General features: G+C 37.7%; 1 protein-coding gene across 2 annotated transcripts in view; it reads right to left on the reverse strand.

Moving 5' to 3' along the window:
- The window catches only part of LOC122793405 (alcohol dehydrogenase class-3-like), a 374,659-nt gene extending 350,915 nt beyond the window's left edge, over positions 1-23,744 (reverse strand). The window contains exon 1 of one of the 2 annotated variants that reach the window (XM_044061382.1): positions 23,647-23,744. In XM_044061382.1, coding sequence (XP_043917317.1) covers positions 23,647-23,670 — 24 coding nt within the window. In that variant the 5' untranslated portion in view covers positions 23,671-23,744. Of the gene's footprint in view, positions 1-17,927; positions 17,986-23,646 lie in introns of those variants that run through there. The other variant, XM_044061381.1, reaches the window with a different exon arrangement.
- Positions 23,745-24,315: the final 571 nt, after the last annotated feature.

The following is a 24,315-nucleotide window of genomic DNA, read 5'->3' on the forward strand; positions in this document are numbered from 1 at the left end:
GATTTTTACATGCAAAATGTATATGTATATATATATATATATATATATATATATATATATATATATATCTATATATATAATTTTTGATCACAAAATGAACTAAGGTTGATATATTTCCAGCCATGTAGTATATTGCCTTGTATAAAATCACAGACTTAATAATCTACTTAATAATTTGGTTAAATAAGATGTACCATTAAAGTACATTAGGGCTATATATTATTATGACAGCTACTAGGTAGGGCAGGACCAGCTCGAATGTCATACTGATGGGGGAAGGGATGTGAATTTAACATGTGTACCAATAACACTTTGTTTTACAGCACAATAAACCACTCCCATGCCTGAAAAAAGTATATATATATTTAGAAAGCTTGTGAGGAAATTATTACTCTATTTTTGTTTTACTTGGATCGCTTGTCTGTGTACTTAATAAAGGATTTTCGACTGGAAACAGACTGCCTGCCTTGCTTGGATTACTTTCGAATACTTAGTAATACTGCAGAATTATATATTTTCTATTATTACGTTTCGACTTGACGAGTTTACGTTCGCTACTTCTACTACTATTGTCTGATCTGATTAATATACAGTGATTAACTAAAATATATGGACTGAAAATCTTCCACACAGAGAAGTTTCTTACACTGTTTTGTTTTTAGACCCACTACACTTTAATGGGTTGTTTTGAGACTTCGGGGATACCACGGAGATTACTTGTTATTTGTAGGTATTAATATGCCAGTGCAGTGAATTATCTCAGTCCTCCTGTGGCACCTACACTAATAGGTAAATCACCCCAATAATGATATGTATCTTGTTCAGTACTTCCTACCTACAAAGCAGATGTACAACTGAGGCACTTTTGCAAAACCTACAATTAGCACACGATCCCTCTGTCTTCTGTCCCACAACTTAAAAGGAAAAATAGCTTTCACCACTTCCCACACACCATACTTCTGAAACTAACGTTAACTTGATAGATTATTCTGGTATAAAATCTGTCAGTTATCACTGTACTACTGACAGTTCTTTTGACTTCTGTGTCTGTCAAATGCATTATGTCATGCTACAAAATCCTCAGTGTCTACAATTTACTATGGCAGTGCTGTGAACGATAATGGGTTATAAAGTTAGGTCTTATCTTTACTAAATGTCTGACTCCTAAACAAAAAAAATATGACCACTACTTATCTAGATTATTTTAGAGACCTAATCTGGACTTTGTGCCAGCTAATAACCGGTTTCATATCATGAACATCTCTATACCACTTCCATTAAGCTGGTTCTTGACAACAAGTGAGAGAATTCCTATAGATTTTAATAAAATGAAGACCTGACATGAGGAGCAGCCTCACATCTGAACCCAAATGTCTGAAATACAAAATGTGAAATACATACAGTTTCTTAAATCTCATCTTGTATATCTGATCCCTTGATCCATCTTAAGAAGAAAAACATGTTACATAATTTTGTAGTATGAAATATCTATTTATTAAGTCTAACATCAGCTGCTCTCTTCTCATTTAGATTAGCTCTCAGATCACAGTTAAAGTTCCCTAAATAAAAGAGTCATTATTGGGCTTGGCATAGCATATTACTGTTCTGTGGGTGGATTGCCTTCTACCAGAAGAGCTTTGAGGAAATTTATGAAAATGGAGATTTTAGTGTAATTTGCATTATTCCTGGGTTGGCTTTAGCTTTCTTAATTCATTTGGTCTTATACCAGTGATTCACTTATTGATACAGTGGAGTATATGTGTTAGTGTGGGAATAGTGATCTTTATACAGAATCAGTTGTTTGCCCCAGAAGATATATTAGCTCCTGATGCACAGGCTGCTTTTCAAGTAGACATTTTGCGATATTCCAGTTAAGCCAATCCAGCAATTTAGTTGATTAATTGCAAAGCCATAACTGTTGTGCATTTATATAAAATGTTGATAGATGGGAATGTCTTGCTGCATTGTAAGGACATTTTTGGCTAAGTAACTGTTCTGTGACATTATCTCATGGATAAAATGCAGCTTTCATAATATGATACTTATATACAAACATCCTGTGACATTTGGATGTTATAATCCACAGATGTAACTCATTTTCTTGGGACTGACCTGTAGAAGTTGTTTATCCTGGAGAAATGTCTGAGGCCCCCAATGTACTTGGATGTTTTGCTACAATTATTAAAGAATGATGGAAGCTCAGGGCATGATAGATGCATAGCTGCTTAAGGACTAGCTCTTTGAGGCTTGCTTAGGGTGTGATCCACACTTAGCTGACTAAGAACCAGAACTTTGGAGCCTGCTCTGAGTCTGATCTACACCCAGCTGCCTAGTGAGCAAATCTTGCTTGTGGCTTTATTGTGTACTGTACTGTTGTGCATTTTGGAGGTGACAGCTGGTTGGAGTACTAGGTCCACATGACTTTCATCAACTGATACTTACATTTCCTCATTCACCCCTCTTGCACTGCTTTTCCCAGGAACCTGCATATTGCTCCTGGAATAGAAGGATGGCAGGAAACTATTTTCAGCAATGAGAGCCCAAATGTAGGAGTACAATGCACTGTGTCAGGAATTTCCCTGATGGAATAGGTCATGTATTGTATTGCTTCTAACTGATAGTTAGCACACAAATGGAGATACAAGTGATTATCAGGGTTTTTCATGACTTTTTTCAATGGAGAATTTCCACTGTCTTTTCTGCTTTTCTGAATGTGGAACTGTTGGGCATAACTGCATGCAAATTGGATAGTTTATTCCTTAGTCTCATCCACCAAGATTCTCTGAATAGGAGCAGAATATTGTCTGTGGCTTAAGCCTCTATACCAGCTGTGTGTTAGCACTATGCAGGCTAACTAAGTAGTAATTATTTCAATTGAGTGCTTTAATACAATGTAAGACAGGTAGGTATACCAATAAAAATGGTGCATCTCTTTCAGCAATTAAACAGGTAGGGTGCAGACGCAGTATTGCTACATGTTTAAAGGGTCAGGGAGAAATATATCTAGCTTTGGTGTTCTTGCTGACGCATATTCAAGGGGAAGGTAATCATATTGTACAGAAGGGATTTTCCATGAAAAGACAATTTGCTCTACACAACCTGAAGGAAAGATAGCATCTATAAAGTTTACATCATTATGAAACCAAGTGAAAGATGGAACTGGTGTACATTAAAACAAATAATACTTAGAATGAAACAACTGGGTAGCCCAGAAATCACAAACGAGCTCATGAATACCATATTCAATGGTTCTGAGGATGTCATACACCAGCAAAAGCACTAAAAAGTGATTTTATTATTTGCAATAAAGGTTCATTCATGAGTTCTGAGCTAAGTGGTTGTTTCATTTCAAGTTAAGTTTATATCACTGAAAAGTGTATATATATATATATATATATATATATATATATATATATATATATATATATATATATATATATATATATATGGATCTAGCACTTTTGATCGAAAGGCCAAAAGTCCAAATCCATTATCACCAAACATACTTTACCGAAAGCGCTTTCACCGAAAAAGCACTTATGGTAAAGCATGTTTAAACAAAAAAAAAAAACAACATTAAGCCTACTTCTATGCAGGGGGCAAGCCCCCCTGCACCCCCCCCAGTTTAATATTCTCACTCTGAGGTCGCACTACAGTGGGGAAAAGGGAATTTTCCCTTATCTGCCTGCATTACGACCGGCACAACGAGCATACTTATCTGAAAATGCTGCTTTGGTGAACAGCACTTTTGGTTAGGTATGCTCATTGATTTCTGCTTCGGTATAAAGTGCATTCGGCAATATGTACAGATCCCATAGATATATATATATATATATATATATATATATATATATATATATATATAAATACATATATATATATATATATATATATATATATATATATATATATATGTATTTGTCTATGATGATCTAATGGTTGTACCCTAGGTGGGTATGTAAGTATTCAATAAGGTGCTGGAGAGGCAGTGGTACTTGGCAGGAGCACACCTTGATTTATCTTGGGGATAAGGACATTTCATAATACATGATACAGAAAGAGAGAGCAACATGCCATATGGTAGATTTGTGGAGTATGCTCATCCAGAAGAAATTAATATGTAAGGTACAAAGACTAAGTCACCATCGCAGTAGTGGTGCTGCGGTAGCATTGTCGCCTCACAGCAAGACATTGTCCCATTCGATTCTCAGCTAGAGCGTCTTCTGTGTGGAGGCATACGTGAATGGGCATGCCTTCGTTGAAGGTTGTGCGTCAGGGCTGGTAACTCAGCACATAAAAATCCACTACCAAACATTAGCGGACCAGAGTTCCGCTGTGGCGACCCCTAACCGGGATAAGCCGAAAGACACAACAACAACAAAGACTAAGTTACCCTTGCTAGTAGGCCTGGTTTTTCTCTTAATGTGATTAGATATATTCTCAAGTGTAATTTCCTGGATATTAAACATGGAAATTTGTCACATCATGTCCCTGTAAGTCTCTCTATGTACTGGTTGGACTATGGGGTGGGGTGTTCACATGTTTAAGCAAGATCTCAGTGGAGAAGGCATCTTGTTAATGACAGAGTAGAAAGCTTTTAGGGCAGCTTTGTGGGGCTGTCTAAAAGACCTCACTCATGAAAATGAAAACCAAGGCTGAAAGAAGAAGAAGAAGAAAAAGATAGAGGGAGACCTTAGATAAAAACAAACATGTCAAAAAGGAAAACCACAGTTATGGTAATAGTGGAAACAGAACTGTTATATGGGGTAAGGTACTAGGATTAGAAGATTTTAGAACATTGAAAAGGAAAAAAGGCGAGCTGGAGTTATGCAAATTGCTTAGTTAATAGACAGAAATAACAGTTTTCAATGAGTTACCTGGCTCATGAAATAAAGTTTTGCTTTAGTTCTATGACTGAATGGGGGGAGGTGGTATGCTAGAGCGGGAAGGAACAATGAGATTTAGAGGTGATGCTTTCATAGATGGACTAATTAACTCTTGGAGAGTGGAGCTAGGGTTGCCACCTTTTCAAATGGCCAAAGTGGGACATTTTCGGGACACACATCAGATTTTACATTCCGACACATACCCATGGTCAGTACAAAGGATAGAACGTAACTTTTTTGCCTATATAAAAGCTTATTCTTGTAGCAGTTTCGTTGCTTATTCTGTTTCTTGTAACATTTAGGTATTTTAGATACAGAAATAACTATTTTATGCAACTATTACATAAAATATGGGACATAATTATGCCCTACAATCTCAGGACATTTGCCATTTTTAATATTTTTTGTCAGTACACAACTGCCCAAAGAGGGACTATCCCTCACAAAGTGGGACAGGTGGTAACCCTAAGTGGAGCTAAATACTGTGTGGCAGATGTAGAAGTCCCTAGAATGAGAAGAATGATCATCAAAACTCATTACAAACTTGGCCAGGGTACCAACATATCAAAACTCATTACAAACTTGACCAGGGTACTGGCATAATCAGTGTTAGAAGCATTGGATAGATCACTGGCCAGAGGGAAAATATCAGAGGATGGGAAAGAAAGGCTCTACTAGTTACCTTCCCAAAAGGAACATGCAGGACGAAATATGTGAAAAAATAGGCAGTCTGTTTGACATCGAAAGCAGGAAAAGGAATGAAATTGTTCCCAGGGAAGGGCTGGTGGTGTGTATGTGTGTGTGTGTGTGTGTGTGTGTGTGTGTGTGTGTGTGTGTGTGTGTGTGTGTGTGTGTGTGTGTGTGTGTGTGTGTGTGTGTGTGTGTGTGTGTGTGAGTGTGTGTGACAAATAACTCCTTGATAAGAAGCAATATGATTTTGTAGCTAAACAAATGTGCCTTTCTTTTTATTTCATGAGTTTGGAGCCAACAGGTGCTAAGAATAAACTACAGTTCTTTATATGCTTAAGTATAAAGTGGAACTGGATAAGGGTGTTTCACTAGATGTGCTTTTGCTTGACTTTAGTAAGGTGTTGAGCTCAGTTCCTTACAGGACAATGCTTGTAAAGTTCCAAAGCTAAGCTTCAAGAACAGGGTGGTGAAGTAGATGAAAGGATTAGATGGAAGGAGAGAAGTGTGATAATAGAGGGGGCACTATTAACATAATGAGTGTTGTCCCACAAAGGTCAAATATCTGAAGGCATTAAAAGCAGAAACATCCTGTTTGTGGATTGCACTAAACACAAGTGCCAGAAGAAGAAGAAGAAGAAGAAGGGAAGGAGAAAGACTGCTAATGAATTTGGTTAAAGTGACTAGACTGAAGGAATGAAAAGATGGAAATAAAGAATGAATACAAATAAATGTAATGCACTACATTTAGGACAAAGCAGTCTGGGTACAAGTAAAGCCTGGGAATGTAAGAACTAATGCAAACCAGTATAAAAAGACCTTGCAAGTATTATTTCTTAGAAAGAGGTGATTAGCTTGGAATGGGCTGCTGGCATAGGGGAGGAACATGGCACAAGATAGATCCTCAATGAGACATGCAACAAATGGAGAAAATAAGGGGACTGGAGGATGAGACAGACAACTGTGGGCTGTAAGGAAAAAGCTATAGACAGACAAAGTAGACAAATGGTCACCTACCATTACTAACAATGTTCATAGGTACTTACTTGTCTATTGATCTGCAAGGATCTTCAGAAGCCTAACCCTGTATTACTAAGAAATTTGTAACCCCTAGTATTATAAGTACAATTTACCCAGAGCACTTTGTTTTTTAAACCAGAGCTCTGTATTTTAACCCAGAGCCCTTTGTATTTTAAGAATGGAAAACTATTGCCAGGAAGACATTTATATGTTATCCCATCCTTAAGGGACAAGGCTGCTAATCCAGGGCTGAACTTATGGTTTCCCATCCATTTACCCAGATTACACTTGGTTAGAGTATGAGATGTACTTTGCTTTATGTGGAGAGGAAGGCACTTTTAGAGAAATGGTATTTTCTGAGTACCATATATATTCCTTCAGCGTGTTCTATTTAAGTTGCAGAAGAAATTAAGATCTGTTGAGCAGGTGTTTCTGCCACTACTGCACTTGCAGATGTGCAGTAGGTCTGAATGAGTGGGGTCAGTAGAGGCTTTGTGAGTGAGGCAGAGATTAACTCTAAGTAGAATATATGACACCAAGAAGATTGACAAGGCTTGAAGAGACTCAGTAGAGCTATGTGTGTGTGTGTGTGTGTGTGTGTGTGTGTGTGTGTGTGTGTGGGGGGGGGGGGGTATCAATCAGCAGCCTAATAAGTGCAGAACACAGCAGAATAATCACCTCCCTGGACCTGAGCACCATATCCTTACTAATAAACTGCACAATAAGTATTTTCTCACAATAGTGGATACATGATGATCAAAGTACAGCCCATTATCTGCATGGGTTCCCAGGTCCATAACTATTGGATCAAGTTTCAGGGGGGTGTTGTCAATGTGATAGTTACAAGGGATGTTAGTTTTGAAGAGGTATACTTTTATAAATTTTTGACACTTAGTTTTAAGCCATAGTTTTGATACTAACTATTTGTTTGGAAAAGGCCTTGCTGAAGGGTTATCTTTAGGGGAGTTTATAACTGCAACAAGTTTGCAGTTATTTGTAAATCTGGTCAGCCATAAGCCCCTAACATAATCTTTGAACTCCGTGAAATAAATCTCAAAGAAGAGTGACTTGAGGACTGAACCCTGAGAAAAAACATTATTGACAGGTCTTTAAGAAGAGGTGGAGCTCTCCAACCTAATTTCCTACGTTCTGTTTGTAATCAGATTTGCTATCCAACAGGTTGCATGGGGATACACATCTACCTGGGTGAGTTTATCAACTATACTTGAGTGACAGAGAGTGTTGAATGCTTTTGTGATGTCAAAATATGAGGTGTGTACAGAATTTCCCTCATCCATTGCTTCAGGAACCTTCTTAAAGAAATAAACCAGAATAAGTAGATAGACCCTACCCTTGACAAAACCAAACTTGCTCGGGTTAAGAGTTTGAATGTTGTCTATGTCCTTGTTTAGCAATTCCACAATAATCCTTTCCATAGTCTTATAGATGAGACTTGCCAGGGGTCTTGGCCAATAATTGCCTTTGTCCATTGATGAACTGCCTATGTGCAGGGGAAAGGCTATTGCAGTCCTCCATTCATCTGGCAAAAAAAAAAAAAAAAAAATAGAGGTTGATATTAAGTAGCCTCTGTAGAGATTTAAGAGGTCTTGTTTCATGCTGACCAGTAAATAGCTTAGTATGCTGTCCAACCCCACAGATTCAGTGTTCTTGGCCTTGAATAGTGCTTGGATATTGCAATTAGGACTTGTTCCTGGGAGTCAGGGGGTGCCTGTATTTGTTTTGAGACTGTAGAGGGCAGGGTGGATTGAAGTTGGAGCTAAATTTATCTGCTAGTAGATTAGCTATGTCATCTGGGTCAGACAGTGTGAAGCTGTGTTCTGCTTAGTTTTGGGTATTGATTCTGAGATTTCTAACATAGCTGAATAAGGCTTTATAATAGTCTTCTGCTTGGGTGGTTATTTTTACCTCATATCTGTCTTTGTTTGATTTGATCAGGGACTGGAATTCCCTGTTAAGTTTAGTAAGAGCATTTTTAGCATTTAGAGAATTACATTTTTATGTGGGATTTACTTTTGAATTTGGCATTGCATTTACTTCAGAGCTGGACAGATGCATCTATGCATATATTTACATCTGCACAGAATTTAGCTGTGAAGGATTTTGCATTCACAGAGGGGTCCTCAGCCAGGTCATTACTCAGTTTTAGTAGATTAGCTTTTGCAATAATCTCTGAATACTGAGTTATTGGAGGATGCTTCCTTCTGCAGTCTTTTGGTGAATGTGACAGATTTATGGTTCAATTTAATTAGGCATGAGATTTTGACTAGTAGGGAACAGAGCTGTCACATAATGGTAAGAGTCAAGTCCAGGATTTTGTCTCCCCTAGTCTGGGTGTGGACTAACTGGTGCAGCAAGTTTATATTTATGAAGTCCAGAATTCTCTGGGTGTACATGTTGGGGGTATGTAAGGATGGAAAGGTAGCTGAAGCCCTAGCAGAATGATGTTTTGCTGAATGCTTACGGGTTCCATACTAGACAGGTAGGATGTATGGTTTAAGGGTGTCATAGAGGAGGGTCCTGTAGTTATCTACAATATGATATGGGGAGTTGTTAATGGTAGGTTAGTCATGGAAGAGTTCTAGGACATTAGCCTGTCTAATGAGTCTGGAGATGAAAATTTGCTTGTACAAATATAGGAACTCAACCACCTTTAGTGCCATTATCTAGTGCAGTGAGTCTGAATGTGTGGTAGATGTTGAAGCCTTGCAGTGAAGACATGCTTTCAAGAGTGTTGAATCAGATCTCTGTGACAATGCATATATTGATGCATTCTAGGATATAGTGTGCCTGTAAGGAGTGTTTTTTTTTTCTTTAGGCTCCTAGAGTTGAGCAGCAATGCCTTAATGTTATCCAGATTCTAATTCTTATGTTGGAAGCATCTGAAGACTGACTGCCTAAAAATGCACTATGAAGGTAAATAAGGTTTTTGTCAATTTACAAAGGCCTTGGGGGATAGGCACAGGCCATCCTTGGCAAAGCAGTTAAGACTACCTCTTTGAATAACACCAGAAACTAAGCCAGACGTTGAAGTCAATCATCTTTTGTTCATACTGAGGCATCATTTTTGGTGAAGGTTTGCATCCATATGTACTGTGACTCTGTTATATGAGTACTTGTTTTGCAAGGACTTAAGTGCATGTGTGATGTGGTGTGGTAAATCCGAGCACCCAATAGGCAACTAATCATGTCTCTGTCCTTACTCAGCCTGGTAAGTAGTGCATTGGTATGTCTTAGAATAATATCTCCTACGACTAGGATATTGGACTGTGTGAAGGTTTTCCTTCAGGGCTTTTGAGTTGAGACACAGTGAGTTATAGATGTGCGTTTCATGGTGTTAACTGAGTTGAGTATTTGAGAGGTTGCTGAGGGTACCTGCTACTTTGGTTGAATTTAGGTGGCTTCTGTGGTTTAGGTAGATTACATTTAAAACTCCCATCATGTCTATGTGTTTCATCTGTACTGTATGTGATAGGTATAATGTGCTGTTGCATGTTGCTAACAACTTGTCTGGTATTCACAGTGGCTGTATGTGACTGCACAGCCTTTAGTGACATTGTCTGACTACATCTGTCACATGCAGTATCAGACTGTTTAAGTATTACGTGGTTGTCAGGAAACATGAGACAATTGCTACAGTGTCTCAGAATGCCCATTTCTACCAGGCTGGCTGCAGATATAGTTGGAAATTGTGAGTCCATGACTCCAGATGTAATTTACAGAGTCTGCATGGGGGAATGATAGCAATGAGGTTTAGAACTGCCTTACTTGAGTGCAGTTGGAGAAAAATGACAAGCTAGATCAGAAGACAATCTAAGTCTAAATAAGAAGACAATGCCTTTGTGCAAACCAGAGGCTCATTGTGCAAATGCAGTGTACTAACTACCTGAGGGAGTTTTAGGATGGTTTTATAGAGAAAATTATGATTCAAAGTGCCTACATCCATACAAGGTACTGCTGCCACTGTGTGATGTGTAGCATGGTGAGGGCAACTCTATACAGGTGGAGAAATATAAAAAAATGTAAACAGCCCTCTGACCAATAGCAAAACAGCACACTCTTAGGTTGTTTAAGTAATGTGAAGCACAGAAAACACTCGGATACCTTCTCTTTCACCAGGGTTTTAAATCAATGCTTTATAACTCATATCACAAAAGGTAGCCAAAATAAGTACAGATCTAGCAAGTATAACTCTTTACAATACAGATAGCACAAGCAAAAACAGAAAATAAGTATTTGATAGTGTTTATTTGAGTAATGTAATGTAGTCTTTGCTCATTGTAGATAAAATAGTTCAACATTCAGTTTAAATTCATAGAAACTTCTTTAAAAAGCATCATCATGCCAGCGGGGTTTTAAAAATGTATACAGAATATATAATTGATAAAGGTGGGAAAATGCATTTTTTCTTACTCAAAATGCCCTTAGCTTATTGCAAAAGGAAAAGTTTTCCAGCCACTAGAATTGCTTGGTTTAAAGCACAGTCAGTAAAGCATTCCACATTAACTACTGAATAAGCATAACATTTAAACTTTGCTTCACCTTGCTTAACCAGAGGAAAACAATACATAGGTCTTTTGCTGTAGCTGTTTTATCTTTTGTTGTCTATGTTATATCTTCTGTAGAAAATTAACCTGGATAAAGTCTAAAAGTAAATACCGCAAACAAACATAAAAAGTGTACTCAGCCGTGCTTCAGTCCACTCCCACTAGCAGGAAATAGATACTAATTTTTGCCACTGCCCCACAGTAACCTAATTATTTCTACCCTTCCCCCTTTCCTAATTTTGTCTATTTACTTTGGGAATGCAAATACTCTCTAGATTACTTCGAGGAAATATCTACTGCATGTCACAGTTCATAGCACTATACTTCAGTATTCTTCACTTAAACTAGATTAAATAAATATGTTGAGAATTCATAAGCAAAAATGCTAATATGGAAAACTGGAACAATAAATAACTGCAGATGTACAATAAAAGCATTCTGCTGATCAATGTTTGAGTGCTGTCATTTTGGATTCCGTGCAACTAGTCAAGTCAATGAATCAGACTGCAGCAGTGGGTTTCCCTCATTTATAAGTATATAACCAAATCCCTACTATGTTTCAAAATGGAAAGGCTCAGCGTATAGAAATGGCTCATAATCCACTGTTGTCAATTGTAAGTCTAAATGTCATTCTGTTATGTTAATGGTCCTTAAAACGTCTGCAAAAACAGACTATATTGTCAAATAATTTATTTATTTATTTGTCTTTTTTACCTGGTAAAGTCTGACTGGGTAAAACAGGGAAGTAAAGCTTCACATTTAAGTTACACATGATGTACATTTATAATTGCAGGGTAAAAACATCTGTACATGAGCTTACATGTATGTGCTGCTTGATGTCTGGGATAGGTTTTATCCCACAGAACATTAAGCAGTGCAGATGTTAAGTGAACACCATATACTTTATATTGTGCTTTGCTTAATGTCCATCTACACAATGGACAATTGGATTTACATCCACTTGTGCAGTATGGACATAAATGTGGCTGGATATAGTGTGGAAGCATGTGAAATGGCTCACAGCTATATTTATATGATTTTTAAAATATTTCTTACATGAACATAGCGTTTTAACACATAAAAAAAACAAGAGAGAAATTAATATCATCATTTTCTTTCAGCTGCTCCCGTTAGGGGTTGCCACAGTGGATCATCTGTTTCGATTTCTTCCTGTCCTCTGTCTCTTGCTCTGTCAAACCAACCACCTGCATGTCCTCTCTCACCACATCCATAAAACTTATCTTAGGACTTCCTCTTTTCCTGTTACCTGGTAGCTTCATCCTTAGCATCTTTTTCCCAATATACTCAGCATCCCACCTCAACACATGTCCAAAACAATGTAATCTTGCCTCTCTGGCTTTGTCTCCAAACCTTCCAATCTGGGCTGACCCTCTAATATACTTATTCCTGATCCTGTCCACCCTTGTTGCACCCAGTGCAAATCTTAACATCTTTAACTCTGCCACATCCAGCTCTAACTCCTGCCTTTTTGTCAGTGTCACTGTCTCCAACCCATATAACATAGCTGGTCTCACTACCCTCTTGTAGACCTTCCCTTTCACTCTTACTGGTACTCGTCTGTCACAAATCACCCCTGACACTTTTCTCCACCCATTCAATCCTGCCTGTACTCTCTTCTTCACCTCTCTTCCACACTCACCATTACTCTGAACTATTGATCCCAAGTATTTAAACTCATCCACCTTTGCCACCTCTACTCCTTGCATCCTCACCATTCCTCTATCCTCCCTCTCATTCACACACATATATTCTGTCTTAGTCCTGCTGACCTTCATTCCTCTTCTCTCTAGAGCATATCTCCATCTCTCCAGGGTCTCCTCAACCTGATTCCTACTCTCACTACAGATCACAATGTCATCTGCAAACATCATAGTCCACGGGGACTCCTGTCTGATCTCGTCTGTCAACCTGTCCATCACCATTGCAAATAAGAAAGGGCTCAGAGCTGATCCTTGATGTAATCCCACCTCCACCTTAAACGCATCCATCACTCTCACCGCAGACCTCACCGCTGTCACACTACCCTTGTACATATCCTGTACCACTCTTACATACTTCTCTGACACTTCCAACTTCCTCATACAATACCACAACTCCTCTCTAGGTACCCTGTCATATGCTTTCTCTAAGTCTACAAAAACACACTGCAACTCCTTCTGACCTTCTCTGTATTTCTCCATCAACACTCTCAGAGCAAACATCGCACCTGTAGTGCTCTTTCCTGGCATGAAACCATACTGCTGATCACTAATCATCACCTCCCTTCTTAGCCTAGCTTCCACTACTCTTTCCCATAACTTCATGCTGTGACTGATCAATTTAATCCCTCTGTAGTTACTACAGCTCTGCACATCACCCTTATTGTTAAAAATCAGTACGAAAACACTTTTTCTCCATTCCTCAGGCATCCTCTCACTTTCAAAGATTTCATTAAACAATCTGGTTAAGAACTCCACTGCCATTTCGCCTAAACACCTCCATGCTTCCACAGGTATGTCATCTGGACCAACAGCCTTTCCAGTCTTTATACTTTTCATAGCTATCCTTACTTCCTCCTTGCTAATCCATTGCACTTCATGATTCACTATCCCCACATCATCCAACCTTCTCTCCCTCTCATTCTCTTCATTCATCAACCCTTCAAAGTACTCATTCCATCTGCTCAACACATTCTCCTTGCTTGTAAATATGTTTCCCTCATTATCCTTTATCACCTTTACCTGCTGCACATCTTTTCTAGCTCGGTCCCTCTGTCTAGCCAATCGGTACAGATCCTTTTCTCCCTCCTTAGTGTCCAACCTTTCATACAACTCTTCATATGCCTTATCCCTTAGCCTTCGCCACCTCTCTCTTTGCCATGCACCTCATTGCCTTATACTCCTGTCTACTTTCTTCATCTCTCTGACAATCCCACTTCTTCTTTGCCAACCTCTTTCTCTGCTTACTCTCCTGTACTTCCTCATTCCACCACCATGTCTCCTTGTTGTCCTTCCTCTGTCCAGATGTCATACCAAGCACCTTTCTAGCCGTCTCCCTTACTAGCTCTGCTGTAGTTACCCAGCTATTTGGTAACTCTTCACTGCCACCCAGTGCCTGTCTTAACTCATCCCTGAACTCCACCTCACAATTGCCCTTTTTCAATTTCCACCATTTGATCCTTAGTGCTGTCCTCACACTCCTCCTCCTCTTCTTGATCACCAACATCATCCTACAAACCACCATCCTATGCTGCCTAACTACACTTTCCCCAGTCACCACTTTACAGTCTCCAATCTCCTACAAACTGGCCCTCCTTCATAAGATATAATCCATCTGTGTGCATCTTCCTCCATTCTTGTATGTCACCCTATGCTCCTCCCTCTTGTTAAAATATGTATTTACCACAGCCATGTCCATCCTTTTCACAAAATCCACTACCATCTGACCTTCTGCATTCCTTTGCTTAACACCTTACCTTCCCATCACTTCCTCATCCCCTTTGTTCCCTTCACCAACCTGCCCATTGAAATCTGCTCCAATCACCACTCTCTCACCCTTGGGTACAGTCATCACCACTTCATCCAACTCACTCCAAAATTTTTCTTTCTCATCCATCACACACCCAACTTGTGGAGCATATGCACTAACAACATTCATCATTACACCATCAATTTCCATCTTCATAAACATCACTCTATCCGACACTCTTTTCACCTCCAAAACACTCTTAGCATACTCTTCCTTAAGGATAAATCCTACGCCATTTTTCCTCTCATCCACACCATGATAAAACTATTTGAACCCACCTCCGATACATCTAGCCTTGCTCCCCTTCCATCTGGTCTCTTGCACACACAATATATCAACCTTCCTTCTGTCCATCATATCGGCTAGCTCTCTTTAATATAAACTGGCTAATTATTGGATAGAGAAATAAACAATAAGTATTTATTGCATGGTGGCTGAATGGAAAAGATCAAACTTGGGTGTTTTTGAGTTTAGCAATAATTTACAGACAGACAAGTAGACTGTAGCTTTAAAAATGATAAGAAAGAAACAAAAGGAGTGAACAGGAAAAACCTCACACTGTGTGTACTGAGCAGAAGATGGCAGTAAAATACCTTTGTAGTCCAACAAGGGTTCTCTTCACAAAATGTATACCAAAGACAGAAAATATAAAAAATAAATTTAACAAAACACAGAGAAAATGAAGTGGCAGTAAAATCCAAAATGAAATCCAGGTACAAATGGTTGAGCGCTTTCACCCTTAAAATATTTGTGGGACTTCTTCAGAACCATAAAACCTTATAACACTAACAAACTTTAAATATATATACACCCCTTCAATTTAAAAGGTCATATGACTGACATAATTTAAAACAGCTACTAGTATATTATGCAGCACTGCTGCTTGAAACCCTTCATGTAACTTTTAAAGGGCTAAGCTGTGTTAAAAAAGTAACTAACATTATTAACATTTCCTGTGGCACTAAATACAAAAATATCTAAAAACAGTAGTGTTTAAAACTTGAAAAAATATATACAATATATCGGAATGTATAGTATTATATAGCACTATTGCTTAAAACCTTTTCTTGTAACTTTTAAAGGGCACACACTGTAAAGTTTTTTCCTGTTCACATGCTATTTTTTCCACACAAATACAAATGGAGAAGTTATAGAAATGAAGAGGAAGATAAATGGACAGAGGAAGAATCATAGTGATGGGATGTGAGAGGAAAAGGAAAAGTAATCTGAGTAAAGCTAGACATTTGTTTACCGGGAAAGTCCGACTGGGTCAGCAAGCATTCATTTTCAGCAGAGGCCGAGGACAAAAGCTCCAGTTACATTCAAATATATTTACAATCTTTATGTAGGAGATGTAAAACAAATTCTTACATGAGTTACAAGTTCATCAATACATGCACAATGCAGAGATAAATAGGATTGTATACGTATGTACATATATTGTACAATACAGATAACAATAGAATTTTGTAAACAGAATAGCAGCAGGAATTTCTGGGTTACAGTAAAGCTGATGTATGGCACATGGAAAATAATTCAGGTGAGTGAAGTAGACATGCAAGTGTCAGAAGGATAGTGAAAGAGAGATACCGTTTGGTGTTATGCATAGAGAGGATTAGTGTGGGTTAGAGCAAGAACACAGCCAGGAGTTGAACATGTGTTGAAATGTTTAAGCAGACAGAATAACACAGTTCATTAAAATGAGTGATAATTCAGAATAAACAAAATACAATAAAGGAATAGATAAATGTAGTGTCTGTTCTATATTTCATGCAACACACTTGATATGGCCACTTATTCCACCTATATATTTATCCAAACAGTGAGAACAGATAAAGGAGTATCATAAAATGCATACATAAGCTAGCACACAAAGGATTTTGTTTACCATGACACTTTCTGTATTATCCAATGGGCCTACTTCAAATATGCAAAAGCTCACAATATCAAATCCAAAATCATCGAGACAAGTTTGCCGAAACTGCAAAACATCAAAAGTACACAACATCGAACCTCGCAACATCAAAACCAACTCTCTGGTTATCCCTAAACAAGCTAACAATTAAAACTATAACAATACATCAACATAAACTTTTTGGCAACCAAAACTAACAAAATAACTCACCCTACACCAAAGATTCATCATCCACTACTGGCTCTACCCATAATGCCAAACCACCTTAAAGGAACAAAACTCCAATAAATAATTAAAACACAATAATAAATATATAACACTGTATTTGCAGGGGGCTAGCTCCCCTGCACCCCTCATGTGGGTGTCTCCTCCATTACAACCCCATAAATTAAATATACCAACCCAAGATCATACTACAGTGAAGAAAAGGGCACATTTACAGGTATGTTAACACTGCTGCTACTGACTACACATCAGTAACCTCTATTTGATATTCTGAGGTTCAGTGTTGTGTACTTTCGATGTTTTGCAGTTTTGGCAAACTCATCTCAATGATTTGGGATTCGATATTGTGAGCTTTCACTCATTTGAAGTAGATCCTATCCAACATATATTACCACTCAGCCTACCTACACTATAAACAAGTTAACCTAAGTACTAGTAATGAGATAATCCCCTCATAGTAACTACAATAAGTGCAAGCAGTACTTTATGCTACATAAAACACTATTCCTAACCTTATCATGCATAAAAAGCAAAACATACTCAATAAAAAGGCAAATACACAAATTAAATGCACTACTTTAAAAAACACTATACCCTGATTGCTACCTCTGCCACAGAAAGCTAAATACCACAAACCTGTTGTTATGTATGTTCACTACATTTAAACACCAAAAGCAATGCAAAACACGTGCAATCAACTTTTAACACAGATATAAAGAATACTCAGGTGGTCAGCCCAAACAGTCAAACAAAATGGTGGTCAACATGATTCCAAAAGCCTAGAACAAATCTAACTACAAAAACAAAAGAAGCCACCCACCCAAATTAAAATACAGTGAAGAACAAGAAAATACTGAAGAATAAAGAAAAGTCTGAAAAAATGAAAGCCAAGCATGATAGAGCTGTCTGTGTATACTAAAATCCTTACAAGAAACCTACAAAGAAAAGTTGAAAAACAATAGTAAAATATTCCACATATAAACACAAATAAGATGCATGCCAAAAAATTCCTTTCCCAGTGCAGAGGTCAGTGCAAGTGCAAGCATGTTACAGAAAAATAACAATGCGTCACCCCATAGTAAAAACATAAATACAACTTACATATTCCTGGCAAAAATGCCTAAAACACCTTAGTAACATGTCCCACAAAGATCTCTAGCAGACACGTTGTTTGCAGACATATGTTCTGTTGGTGAACTCTGTTGGAAACATCTTCCCAGTTCCCAAGCTCCAAAATGCTGCCACAAAAACACATAACATCTCAGTACCCAAAAATAGTGTATTTAATGTTTATACCTACATAAACTCTTCACCCTCAAACAATTATTTTGAAGTACAGTCTGAAAATAAATAAATAAAAAAATAAGTCCTTCCTCCAAATCATGCCACTATACCCCAAGCTATATAAGAAGCAAAGAAAGAAAGGAATGAAAACAAAAACAAACTCATGAAGGCAAAAAAAACACAATAAAAATTAACTTTTAGTAATATGACTTCCACTAATCTTAAATCCTTACAATAAAACCCATTCACCAAGCCACTGTAATATCATTGTTAGTGTAATTCCACAGAGAAAATAATACATAACAAAGTTTCATTGAAATCTGTGGGTTAAACTAAAATTACATAAAAATTACAAAAAGATAGGTTACTTTAATATATTGGGGTCTGGTGTTGTATTTATTTATCTAACACTAGGCCCCCATATAATAAAGTTTCCCGTATATGGGGAGATGGTCTTAGATAAATAATAAGTTCATAGGTAGTTGCTAGGCTAAGTGCCCTTGTGGGCCACTTTAAGCCATTTCAGAGGTAAGAATCAAACCTTGTACCTAGTGTCTGTAAACATTATACCAATCCCCAAACATGCCAAATGTAAGTACTGCATCAGTAGAGAATGTGTTTATTGTGTGGCATGTATGTGTGGCATTGCTTATAATAATACACTTCTGAACATGGATGAGTGTATCACATATATAACCAATAGTATGTTGCACTGCTAAGGGAGACAATGTAAAGAAAATGTTACCTTTTTATGTAAAATACAGAATGCCAAAAATAGTCACTTCTTAGTAAAGAAAAAGACAATTTATGTAGCTTGAATACTCATTCTAAAAGTCAAGCATGCAGGATTTTTATTCTTACCTATTCTTGCACCCCTCACATCAATAAACAGAAATATTAGATTATCTAATCAATGCTATCTGTTCAAGGGATTTCTTCAAGCATGCCAAACACTTTACAAAATGTACCATTTTGTATCATATTTGCATACATTTTTATTTTTTGGTATTGGACATTCCCCCAATCTTCCCATGGTGGCCCTATTTGGAGATGGCAACATTTTGCAAGAACAAACTGAGACAATTACTTGTCAGGCAGAAATTGATTAAGAGAATTCAGAAATCAGCTGTAGTTTCTTGTAATTCCCGAGGAATTTCATACTCTCATCTCTTGTACATCACATTGTTTCCTAGTAAAACTTATCTTCAGAAATGATAAAAATGTTTCACAGTTAATCTACTCAGATAAGAATTATATCAAAGATATGAATCTAATATACTTTATGAAAGAAACATTATCAAGTCTAATGTTACTAAGCAAGTTAAAGATACATTAACATGGCTTTGAGGTATTCTGTTTCTACTGGATTATCACAGTATCCAAGATTGTTGTAAAATAAAATAGCTTCTCGTTTCCAGTAAATATTTTTTAATTCCTGTATCAGCTGTCTGACATCAACCATGTTCCAAAGCCCCTCCATGACTTCTATATCCAACACACTCAGCACCTGTCTGGTTTACATCTATGGGCCTTGAAAATGAGGACTACTTTATATGTAAGCAACAGGGGAACAGACAGAGAAGAGATCATAACATGCTTGTATAATGCCATCCAGACAACTGCAGAATCCATTTTTTTTGTTATGTCTTACCCATTGGTACTACAATAACCAGTATTCATAGTGTAATGCACACACTGTTTAGATAAGAGTACGCAATACGCATTAAGACCTGCAGTGCCTAGAAAATATTTTTCTTGGGGGGAGTTAGTGGCCACATGCATGGTTTATGTTTATATTTCACAGTGATCTTGCACTTACCTACCAAATGGCCTGCAGGAATGTCACTGGAACAATGAAACAGGTCAAACATGTGTCAGATATGGGTATAATGGGAACTACCAGGATATTACCCCCACATCTTGGAGATAATCCCCACTGCACCGGAGGTCAGAACCATTGCTAGGGGTAACTGAAAAGATATGACCCACACTAGTGATTTATGTAATGTGGAGAATAAATAGCTGAAAATCGACTGATATACTAAATGCAAGATTGACATTTCTCAGAATATTCCCTTATCACCGAGTTATGGTAATCTTGGAGTTGGTATATATAGGTTTGGAGGTGGGAGGCTTGTCCCCTACATTGGGGGTGTATATTCCCCCCCAAATGCACACGCAAAAGAATGTTAAAAGAAGAAGAGTGATATTCCATATTCGTTCATCTCATGTATTTTGTTGCATTTTTGTGCATGTTAGGATATAGCATTTTGAGTCCTAACATTTCAGTGGGGAGCTACTGTATATCTAGGTCATGGGGCATCCATACTCCTCAGCTGTCCAGATTTTCACAGAATGTACAGATTTTTGCCTCATATTTTTGGTCTGTCATAAAATTTGTAGCTTTCTGGCAAATCAGAGAACTCTGCATTCAGTAAATAATGACAGACATTTGAGTTTCAGACTTCCTATCCTTCAGAAAATGTATGGTAACACAAATACTTTTATTCTTGCAACTTTCTAAGTTTATAAGAGCAATATTTAAAATATGTCCCGATTTTTGAGCCTTTGTCCCTGCATTGTTTTAGGCTTTGTCCATATTTCCTGTGCTAAGAGGGTAAGAGGTATGTTAGTCTTCAGCAGCTCCCTGAATTGGTGACCCCATCAACTTAAAGTCTCAAGGCTGAGAAGCAAAAAAATAAAAAACCCTCTAGGTCTTTAGTAAATATAGCAAGCAGCCTGCTACATTTAAATCATTACACACTGAGATCTTCAGTGCTTCAGCCATGACTGGAAGCACAGTATCAGCATTCATTTCTGAAGCTGTGATATTCTTACAACTTTATAAAACAATACTGGTGTTACACTTTCACACCATCATCACTTGCCAATCATGTCCCATAATAGCTTGTGGCCAAGGAACTACCCCCTTTGCCCTGCCGTAGTTTTGGATTGGCTAGAAACTATCTGGCAGTACAGGCAATAACAGCCCTTCCTGTTCACGTACATCTGTAAGTGGGGACAGGTGGGGCCTTTATGATATATATGTACAGCCTGTGTTATCCAGTACTTCTTGGGAGACTCAAGATGTCATGAAAGTTGTCATCAGTGGTAGCTGTTCCTCCTCTACAGTGTTGGAGCACTGCAGATATGCTTTTACACATGCAGAATCTAAATGTTGAGAAATTTGCTAAGAATTCATGAGGTGGACACTTGTAATATATCTAGCATATCCTCAGTCTGTCATCAAAATGCCACAAAAATGTCAGCAGTAATTGTTGCACATCAAAGTGTCTCGACAAGGAATGAAGCACCATGCATTCACATAGATTTAGCATATGGGAGGTACATGGCTGCCAGACTCCTTGTCATGATCCATCCGTAAGTGGTTATTTGTTTCCTGGTATTTCATGTTCTGATAGGTAAGCTACTGATGGTGAACATTAAAACCTTGATTTTGCTTTGATCCACCAGCACAAACTGCAGCAATAACAAACATTTGCTGCTGAGCATGGCTGCCACCTTTTCTAATGTTTTCCCTAAATGTAACACTTTGTGCTGCATGTTTTTATAGATGCATGCAGGCAGGTGTGCAAGGATTCTGCAGCTCTCTCTGTGAAAGGTGACACTTTTTGATCCCCTTCATTTGCATCTCATTTGTGCCTCATTTGGTTGTGCTACCTCATTTACATATATGTATACAGCTGTTTGTATACACTGCATAACACGCAATATACAGCACTACTACACGTCGTGTGTTGCTGAAGTACCCACTTTCTGCATGTGGCCACTAACTGCATAAAATGCCACTGCACTGTTTATGAATCAGCCATTATGTTTCCTTGCTTTCCTCAGGTATTGTTGGAATTTGTTAGAACTGAATATGATTTGATCTGCTTTTCAGATTTCAACTATTTTTGTACTAAATGTTAATGTTGATATACCATTTTATTTTTATATATATCAGGAATTCTCCCTGAAACTCAGTGAGTACACTACTGGATAACCAGGTCAGCAAATATGGCATAATTAAGCATAGCTTTATATTGGATAGCTGGTCACTCTGTCAAGTATAGCCTTGTGCCAATTAATCATGTGAGGGGTGGAGGTCCAGGTCTGAAAGTGACGTTTGTTCAGTCTAGGGTACATTTTCTTGTGTATGTGTGTGTGTGTGTGTGTGTGCGTGTGCGTGTGTGTGTGTGTGTGTGTGTGTGTGTGTGTGTGTGTGTGTGTGTGTGTGTGTGTGTGTGTGTGTGTGTGTGTGTGGTGTGCATATCTGTGCGTGGAGGTCACATGTATACACATGTTTTGCAGCTGAAAAAGCTGTTACAGACCACATAAATAATTTCTGCAGTGGATTCGTTTTCTTAGTTAACTTAGAGAGGATGTGTTAATTCTTGCTATTTCATTGCTTTAGTGCAAGTTCTATCATTATTCATGTTTTAGCCAGTCTCAGAATGCAGACTCTTCCGTCTGTCTTCTTTCTTTGCCAGTGTCACCCACCTACTTTAAAAGTGATCCACCCACTCATTATTTATTGGCATTATTTTCGTCTGAGAGCACAGCCATAGTGAATCTGTTTGATTTTTACCCTTATAGCAATGCTAGCAGAGCTATATTTTCATATTGTCATGAGGGCAGTTAAGGGATGAGATTATCGACTGTAGAACAGTGAAAACATTACTTCTATGCATCACTGTTCACTCTACTTCAGTCAGTGATGCAATCACTGCTACAACTAATGAAAAATACTACAGGTGCTAAGAACTATTATCCTCCCAAGCTAACTATACAGAAAAAATAGTCGGTATTTATAAAGCTGATGACAACATAATATTAGACGCCGAGTTGTAGTGGTACTAGGAAAAAACATAGGTCACTTTCAGTCTTCCTGAAGGAGTATCATCCATTTCTATAAAGAGTAAGCCCAGATAAAACCACTTTAGCTAGCAGATCTAGAAGACTTTCTCTCTGATAACATCTGTCCATCTGTCTGCTTAACTGAATAAACTACTGAAAACTTCAACAAGGCGTCTTTATTCCTCCCACCGAGAGTGTATCAGAGAGAGAGAGAGAGAGAGAGTCTCCTAAATCTGCTAGCTAAAGTGATTTTATCTGAATTAATCCTTTATATTCAGTTTCTTGTTAATCCTGTCACCCTCTGGGTCACAGATGAGATACCAGACTTCACTCCAGCCCTTTGAATTACCAGTGTTTTAATTTCTATAAAGAGATAATGGAGTACATAGAAATTGCAGTTTCAATACATATATCAAGATTTGTGCATTTTTAAAGATGGTGTTTTCTGCCTTTCACAGTGCTATTATTAAAATCCATTAACATAACAGTAAAATAAAATTAATTAGTTGTAAAAAGAAAAGGCTGAAAAAGAAATGCATAAAAGCACACAACACTCCATTTCAATGAGAAGGTTAATTCATAATGCTCGGTATACCATGTCTGGTGTCTGATATTGGAAGGTAGTATTATATTTTATTACTGAGAAATGCAGCTTGACAAAATGTGAATATCCTACCTTTCCAGCTGTCTCTGTGTCCATTTTTGTCACTGTCTGAAGCCTGTAGTGTGTGGAATACACAGTGTCAGTACTTCTATACCATTGATAACCTGCATACTAATGGGTAACCTTTTATCCACTAACTGCCGCTGTTTGTTAAACATTGATTTCTCCTTTGCATTTCTTAGTTTTATGATTGCATTTGTTGCTATGTCTTGTACTTACTTGTACAGCCTGTTTCTGATTATTTTCATGCAAAATAATATTTAATTAATGCATTTTTAGTTTCTTCAAAATAACTTGGGAATATCTTTCCTTGGCCATTTAGCCTGTGAATATCTTTTCTTCCTTCTGTTTGTTTCACTTGTTTGAAGTTTGCCTCATGACTACCTTAGCGTGTGTTCCTATGTTTATGTTGACTTCATTCTAGTTGTTAGATATCATAGATCAGACTGAGGGAATGTTATGTGCTTTTAGAAGCAAATTCTGTTTATTGAGGGAGAAAAATGTACACAGCCTGATATGAAGGCATTTATACTACGCTGAAGTATTACAGTATATGTGCTATAACTGTCTAGTAAAGTTATTTAATTTCCCATATGTGTGGCTAGGGTATACTCTTGATTTAATTCTGATTCTAACTATGCTTATCTTTCTATCATATTTAGTGTGGAACCGGAGTGCATG

Source organism: Protopterus annectens, chromosome 2.part0, assembly GCF_019279795.1.
Source record: "Protopterus annectens isolate FY-2018-M chromosome 2.part0, PAN1.0, whole genome shotgun sequence".
Lineage (NCBI taxonomy): Eukaryota > Metazoa > Chordata > Ceratodontiformes > Protopteridae > Protopterus > Protopterus annectens.